We start from the raw sequence: 8,739 nt of genomic DNA on the forward strand, positions 1-8,739 counted from the left end.
ACATGACACTTTCAGTGACAAAACACAACTTATGAAAAACTTTTAGTCAGATTATGACTTAAGTCATCATAAGAATATACAGGTTGATTGCTTTTTGTTTGTAACTAGCATATGGTAACTTGTTTGTTAGAAGTAAGGGAAAAGCAACACTCAAATCAACACATGTCAATTTGGGCACTCTTCAGTTTTTATGGTTTAGATCCGTTAAATTCTACTTCTGGTCCCCTTCCTCTTCTTTCCGGGGGATACATACAAATGTGTAAGTGTCTTCCTTCTCAGAAAAATACATGGTTAATACGTGTATGGGAGAGGGATGATGGAATTCTATGTGGAATTCCGATATCTGTATGTAAATCAGGCTACTAGGGACAAAACATCACAAACGTGTATTCAATGGTAAAATATCTGGTTCACCTCTATTACAATTGAGCATTAATATATGCAAGGAACTGGGCTAACCATTGTGGGCACAAATGGGAACTGTTCTTAGCTGCTCTGTTTAAAAGAGCTCACAACCTAGAAAGGTAAGTATATCCATAAATAATCTGCTTCATTATAAACAGCATTTATTTATATAAATATGAACAACGTGTTAGAAGGGTACCAAGGAGAGTCAAATTCCAACGAGGACGAGCAGAAAAAGTTTCACCGAAGATGCAGCATTTACTGCAGGCTTTGAAAATGTGTACAATTTTAATAGGTAAAGAAAAGAGGACAGGAAATTAGATTGAGAGAATAGAAAAGGAAAACTGATTCATTGGGACTAGAGTTTCTATATGTGAACTAGGGAAATCAACTCTTATTTTAGAAAGAAACTAGGTAGGAAGTTCATGATGCAGACTTTCTTAAGAACAGGAAATATAAGATATAAATTTATAACAGCAAATAATTTATACTATATAGTCCCCAACAGTAACATAATATCTAATAAAAGTATAATGTGACTTGCCCTGATAATTGTGAAACAGTGTGATGGCTTTTACTATATAGGAAAAGATAAAAGTACATACTACAAATCACATTGCCGATATCATTGGTCATAGGCCTCTAAAAAACTGACTCAGCCACCCTCATGTACTCATGCATGAAAATTCTTTACAGAATTGCTATAAAGATCTAATAAAATAATCAATATGAAATTTCTGAGCATCATTTCCAGCACACAGTAAACGCTTATTAAATGTTTATAGTCTCTGAATCTGAGAAATAATTTTGTTGGCCACATCCATTCATTGAATACATACACTCATGTTTTTCTCTACAAGGAAAATTATTGTTTTCTTTCTTTTAAAAAGCATTCAATTCTCTGTAAATAAGCCTGTTTGAACTGCTCACAAAACTGCATTTTAAAAAAGTAACAATTATAAAGAAATTTGCCAATAATACGTTTCCTTTCAAAAGCACCACAAACTTACTCCTGTTGTGTTATTTGTCCCATTCTGGGTTTCATTCACACGTTGAACTATTCCAGAAATACAGAGAGGTCCAGCAAAACCCAGTAAGTCAGCAAGATAACGAAATGTGCTACTAAGTAGAATTGGTCTCCCAAAAGCTGTGTACATTGCTAGCCATATAGATGGAGTCCGATTTGGATGATCGGCCACTTTTTTCTGAAAGAAAAAAAAAAAAACTTGATGAACCATAATAAAATAATAGAGCAGCAATTAATCTTAGGAACTATGGAAATCTCTTCCAATATTTCTGATATTTTAAAAGATTAAAAATAAATGTTACTGAATCCCTTTCAATATAGTACATATAGTCTGGTATCCTTGCATCCTTTGTAAACAATAACTACTGAATGTGTTTTAATGAAATAGAGAGAATGAAGAGTAACCAGGCCAGTTTTTCAAACACTTTGTATTATTTTTAGTTGTCAAAGGATGACCCCAAATTCTTAAGACCAAACTAATTTTAATTCCCTTTGATTTAGAAAATGAATAAATCTGTCATGAATATTACCAAATAACACTGTATGGAAAAGAAAATAGTAAAATACAAAGGTCCAGGTTATTGACAGTCTAGTTAAGATTTCTTAAGTCACCAGATCACAAGAGATTCACCTATCAAGTTACAAGCTAAACAAAAGAGATCATCCAACTTCAAATGGTTTCTTCTCCAGGTATTTCCCATCTCCATAAATGGGGGTCAATAATTTTTTAAAAGTTACATTAGACTTGTGTTTCCTAGTTATTCCTCAAAGAAATGCAGAATGAAGAATGGCATATTTGCTTAAGCCAACTCATGGCTTCACACTTTCTATAATCATGTGTTGAAAAGATTTTAAGACCTGAACAATTATAATTACATCTTGGAGAGGAAGTAGAGTTTCTTCATTGTGGCAAAGAAGCTAACTCAATGCATTACAGTTCAATCGTGTTTCATATTCAACTCCCTGTGAGATGAATAATTCAGTTATTTTTTAAAGTTTATTGGTAAAAGACATTAACACACTGAGTTCAAGTGACTCTGTATTATAAACAGCACTCAGAAAATTTAAACTATGCTTAGGCTATAGCATTCATCTTTACTTTAGAAAAGAAGTTTTTAAAATATTATGAAGGGCTTCCCTGGTGGCACAGTGGTTGAGAGTCTGCCTGCTGATGCAGGGGACGCGGGTTCGTGCCCCAGTCGGAGGGGCTGGGCCCGTGAGCCATGGCCGCTGAGGCTGTGAGTCCAGAGCCTGTGCTCCTCAATGGGAGAGGCCACAACAGTGAGAGGCCCGTGTACCGCAAAAAAAAATATATATATATTATGTAATACTTTTCCCAGAGGTGAAACCAGAGAGATGACTCAGGTTCGTTTGTAGTAACCATTTCCTGCAATATTAATTTCATAACACACATTTCTGACACAAAACAGAGGTCATTTTCATCATTTACCATAAATGCTTTGTTGATCTTGATTTAGAACAGCCAAAAACTCTTTAATTGATCCATCATACCCAATTCCCTTCCAATGTTGATGTAAATACTCCTATTTTTAATTACAATAATATCTGTAGGTGACAGCTATATAAAATACATCTTCCACAGTGGCTATCACACAGAACTACTCAGAATGATAACAAGACAAATTGAAAATATCCAAAGATTCTGATACTTAAATTTTTAAAAGCAATTATAAATACCCAAAGAAAGTACAAGAAGAAACCAATTTTGCCAGATATGTAGGATGATACATGGAGTAGGTAGATGATGCCTCTTTATTTAATTTAGTTCCCCAATTTTGAAATACAGAATCCAAATTTTAATTAATAATTTAAGGGTTTTAGTTTCTCAGAAGTTATTCATGGATACTTTCCCTTTAAATAACAAAATTATTGACAAGATACCTGAAAAAAGACAATAAAAATTCCATGAATTATTAATATATGGTGGCAAGGATTAGACATACACAATTATTGAACTTAATTCTTACTTTCTGTTTGGTCCTAGAGAAAAGACAGTTTTCTCTCTGTCTCCTCATGTAGTGACTGGGCAACTAACACACCATATTTCATAGGCTCTTCTGGTATATTCTCAGCAGCCCAGTTAACATGACTCAAAACTACTGGGAAAGACAGATTGAGAAAATCTGCTCTTCCTTAACTGTAAGCTTAGTGCCTTTATATTAATAGGCCCATTCTCTACAATCACGGACATGAAAAACAGATACTGACTTACCTTTTGTTCTTCATATGCATCTTTCAAACAAACATAATTTGTTACCGCCCTCATTGCTATTGGTAATTTTCCAATTGTCTTCAGATCAATAGGCTTTTTATGAGCGGATATGATGAGCGTGTTCATCCACCAGTATGTTGCTTTTGACAGCAAATTCACAAACGGTTGAAGAAATCTCACACCCAGATCCTGGAGGTCTTCAGGAGGCTTTACTTTCTGAGGATTCATGAAGAACACATATCTCTGTGGCAAGAAAAATTCCACAGGGTAACAACCTAATTCTTTTTCCACATATTAAAAATAAAATTTTAACCTTTTCTACATTTTCATTTCATGAGGCCAAAATTTATATTTTCATACTTCTTTCCATCCCTTTCTGAAATATCCTTTTGAGGAAAAAAAAAATCCCTTTTGTTGTGACTACATGCTAATTAAATTCCAGAATTTCACACTTAATACACTTGGGCCAATGCTAAAAATCAATTACCCCTTTAAAAGAGAGTTATCACTAAAAATCGATCTTTCGTGATATCCTTTCACAATATTTCATGATACTTAGTGGTAGATTCAACTAAATGAATATTTTTACATCATGCAGATTGCTTAAATGTGTTATCAACACCACTGTTGAGTCACTCTGTTAATTTGTGGTCTGGCTAATGTTCGCTGTTTCCACTACCCATTGCAACATGTATCTTGTCATTCACAGCAAATTCAGAGTGCTCTGACAGAAAATGAACATTGAAAACTCAGTCACTAGTATATCACACTATATAACGGGCAGCGTTATGTGGCGGGAAGTACAATAGGTTTGTAATCACAGACGAGGTATGAGACTTGACCATATTACTTTGGCTATAAAGCTAGAGTTATATCTATGGAAGTTTCTTCACCAATGAAATGAGCAAACTGGATTAGGTTATCTTCTTTTCCATTCAAAATCTCTGCAAATACACTAGTTTGATTAAGCCAGGTTTGCTTTGGACCAATCATGGATGATGGAACTACCTGATGAAAACAGTTTCATCTATAATATAGACTAAGCATAATGTTGGGCACATCATAGGCACTTGATCAATATTTATGAATGAATACAGTAAATAGATTCCAGGGTCATATTGAGATTTGGGGAACATTAATGGTCTGAAACTTAGTAATTAGTTCTATTTTATATTTATACACATAGATGATATTTCACTGTTTATCCTCTTAAATACTGATTCTTAACTGACAATGATCTTTAATATTCAGGTCTTGAACTCCAGTAACTATATAAAAATCACTAGATACCTACTCTGACGCGAATGACATTGATCTCCACAGCCATCAGGAGTCCATTCAAAATGACCATTATGCCTGTGATGCAGAAACGCAGGTCTGATACTCCCCAACCAGACTGCCAGTATTTGACCAACTTTATGGTTTTCGTGATAAAGGCCATTACCCAATACAGAAATAAGGCTGAAAAAATAAAAAGTAAAAAGAAAAGATACAATCTTTCACTGCTATTTTTTAAAGCTTCACTGAAATTTCAATATAAATACAATGTTGACAATTTAAGATATTCTATTTCCAGATAATTTTATTTGTTAACAAAACAACAGATCTGCTTTAGTGTACTTTTGGAGTTTTGAATTGGAAGTATGATAATGACTTTAAAATATTAGTGCTTCCACTCTGATTATGTGGGATAGATGTGCAGATATAAGAAGACATGTAAATAGGACAGACTATACTCTTCAGAACTTAACGTGTAATTAATTCTATAGACTTTAAAGTTGACTTTATATTTTGGTCTTGTTTTTTAAGAAGCCCTGATTATATAAAGAGTTAACAAACTGTGTAACCTATCCATTAGTAAGTATGTTGCAATTTCCAGGGGTGTTATCCTGGAATTATTATGGAATCTATGTAGCAAGGTAATAGGGTTTCTGCTTTACTGATCAGAATTCAGGTAAGTAAGTGACTCTTCTCACCCAAATGGTTTAGAACACCACAGGCATCCACAGTACACAGAGAAGAACACTGATCCTACAGAGCAAACTAGACCACAAGTAGGTCAGAAAAGTAGGGATCTATATCATCTCATAACCACAGCCAGCATTTTGCAGAAATATGAGATGAAAGCACAGACTTTCCTAGAAATCTGTCATCAAGGATCCAGTATACTTGGAACTTTGAATAAAGCTCAGTACAAATGAATATGAGATGAGCAAGAAGAAATCTAAAATACACATAAGACAATCCCGCTTGGACAACACTTATCAAAACCAGAAGGTTTAAGGGTGATCACAACTTCCTTAGAGAGAAATAAGTGAACACTGGCATAGAAACTTGTATCTTTTTTTTTAGCTTAAAATACAGGGATTGTCAGAATGGATTTAGAACAAATAAGTGGACCAAATTATGTGCTATCTAAATAGATTCACCTTAATATAAAGAAACAGTAGATTGAAAATAAGTGGGTGGAGAAAGCTATACAATGAAAACAAGAAGCATTAGAAACCCGGAGTGGTTATATTAGTATCAGATAAAATGACTTCAAGACAGAGTATTATCAGAAAAATTTTAACTTTTAATTATGATAACTGTGTCATTCTTCATAAAGACAATAAAAAATACACATATGCCTAATGAAGATTTAGAAAGTCTGAACATTATCAACCACCTTGAACTACTTTATATGTATAAGATTGATATTTAATATTATAAAAATACACTACCTCTTCAAAATCTACATTATTGTTAAATTCACATGGTACTCGTACACACTATATACTCACTCAGAAAACAAGAAGAAATAAATTGAAAATGGAAATCATATAATGTTCTCTGATCATGATTAAGTTAAATTAAAAATCAAGAACAATAAGCATATTGACTTTTCTATTGCTGTTTAGCAAATTATGATAGGTTTAGAAATTTAAAACAACACACATTTATTATCTCACAGTTTCTGTGAATCAAGGCTGCAATCCAGGTGTGGACTAGGGCTACAGTCTCAACAGATTTGGTATCTTCATCTTTGCCAAACCTTATCGGCTGGAAGCAAGTCACAGGTCCACTCATACACAAGTCACTCAAGGTCCACTCACACTCAAGTCACAGGTCCACTCACACTCAAAGTATACGGAGTGTGAACACCAGGCAGAGATAATGGAGGTAACCTTTGGATTTTTCCACACACTAAAATATCTAGACATCTCCAAATATTTGGAAATTAAACAATATGCAAGAGGGAGGAGATATGGGGACATATGTATATGTATAGCCAATTCACTTTGTTATAAAGCAGAAACTAACACACCATTGGAAAGCAATTATACTCCAATAAAGATGTAAAAAAAATACATTTCTAATTAACCACATGTTAAAAAAGAAATCACTAGGGAAATTAGAAAATATTTCAACTAAGTTATAAGGAAAATACTACGGATTAAAAAATTAAGAATTGCAACTAAAATAATACTTAGAGGAAAATTTATGGCTTTAGATATTTATTTTAGAAAAAATTAGGTCCAAAATCAATGACCTAAGCTTCCACCTTAAAAGCTAAGGAAATAACAATGAACAAAATAAAAAGATGAGAGATAACTGTAAAAGGCAATAAAATAGAAAATGAATAACTGAGAAAATGAACAAATCCAACAAGGTTGATTCTTTTGAAAAGATCAAGAAAATTCATAAGTCCCCAGCTAGGCTGATCAGGAAAACAACACAGATTTACCAATATTAGGAATAAAAGAAGAGTTATCCCTACATATCCTATGTACTTAAAAAGTATGATCAGGGAATATCTTGAACAACTTTTATGACAATAAATCAAAAAACTTAGATGAAATAGAAATTTTCTCGATATGTGGAATCTAAAAGGAAAAGATACAAATGAACTTATTTACAAAACAGAAACAGACTCATAGACTTAGAGAATGAACTTATGGTCACCAGGGGAAAGGATGAGGGGGAGGGATAGTTAGGGAGTTTGGGACTGACATGTACACACTGCTATATTTAAGATAGATAACCAACAAGGACCTACTGTAAAGCACAGGGAACTCTGCTCAATATTATCTAACAACCTAAATGGGAAAAGAACTTGAAAAAGAATAAATACATGTATATGTATAACTGAATCACTTTGCTGTACACCTGAACTACCAACTGTCACAACATTGTTAATCAACTATACTCCAATATAAAATAAAAAGTTAAGAAAATAAAGATAACTTCCCTTGAATCTAAAAAAAAAGTAAAATAAAAATAAGCTTGTGTAATTTCAGAAAGCAAAGGAAAATGTCTCAAAAACTGTAACTGCCAAAACTGCCATAAGAAGAAACAGATACTCTGAAGAGTCGATAATAAAGAAATAAGTTTATAATTTAAAATCCCTCCTTAGTTAAAACTCCAGGTACAGATGACTTCACTGGTGAATTCTACTGAACATTTAAGGAAGAAATGAAATTAATCTCACACAACGTCCTTCAGAAAACAGAGAAATAGAGAACATTTTCCAATTCATCTGTGTATCCCAGCATATAAAAGCCTGACAAAGCTATTGTGAGGGGAAAAAAAAAAAACCCAGACCAATATCCCTTACAATAAATGTAAAAAACCCTAACAAACTCTAGCAATATGTAGCATGGATAACAAATCATGACAATGTATGGCTTCGCCCAGTATGCTCAGTTACTTTATCATTTGAAAAACCAATCAGTGTACATCAGCAGAAACAACAGAAATATAATTGCTACAAGTGATGCAGAAAAAAAGTCTTTCAATAAAATTCAACATTTATCATGACTAAAAAAAAGAAACCCTTGAGAAAGCAAAGCTTTGCATAGAAAAAAACTTACTTGATAAGGTCTTATATAAAAAGCCTAGGGCTTCCCTGGTGGCGCAATGGTTGAGAGTCCACCTGCCGATGCAGGGGACACGGGTTCGTGCCCCGGTCCGGGAAGATCCCACATGCCACGGAGCGGCTAGGCCTGTGAGCCATGGCCGCTGAGCCTGCGCTTCCGGAGCCTGTGCTCCGCAGTGGGAGAGGCCACAACAGTGAGAGGTCCGCGTACCGCAA

General features: G+C 34.0%; 1 protein-coding gene across 2 annotated transcripts in view; it reads right to left on the reverse strand.

Moving 5' to 3' along the window:
- The window catches only part of ABCC9 (ATP binding cassette subfamily C member 9), a 145,975-nt gene that overhangs the window by 125,173 nt on the left and 12,063 nt on the right, over positions 1-8,739 (reverse strand). For both annotated transcript variants that reach the window (XM_007449372.1, XM_007449371.1), the window contains exons 4-6: positions 4,960-5,126; positions 3,666-3,908; positions 1,416-1,610 (exon numbers count right to left, since the gene is read on the reverse strand). In XM_007449372.1, the coding sequence (XP_007449434.1) occupies positions 1,416-1,610; positions 3,666-3,908; positions 4,960-5,126 (605 nt within the window). The remainder of the gene's footprint in view (positions 1-1,415; positions 1,611-3,665; positions 3,909-4,959; positions 5,127-8,739) is intronic.

This window comes from Lipotes vexillifer, unplaced genomic scaffold (genome assembly GCF_000442215.2).
Source record: "Lipotes vexillifer unplaced genomic scaffold, Lipotes_vexillifer_v1.1 scaffold135, whole genome shotgun sequence".
Taxonomy (NCBI): Eukaryota; Metazoa; Chordata; class Mammalia; order Artiodactyla; family Lipotidae; genus Lipotes; species Lipotes vexillifer.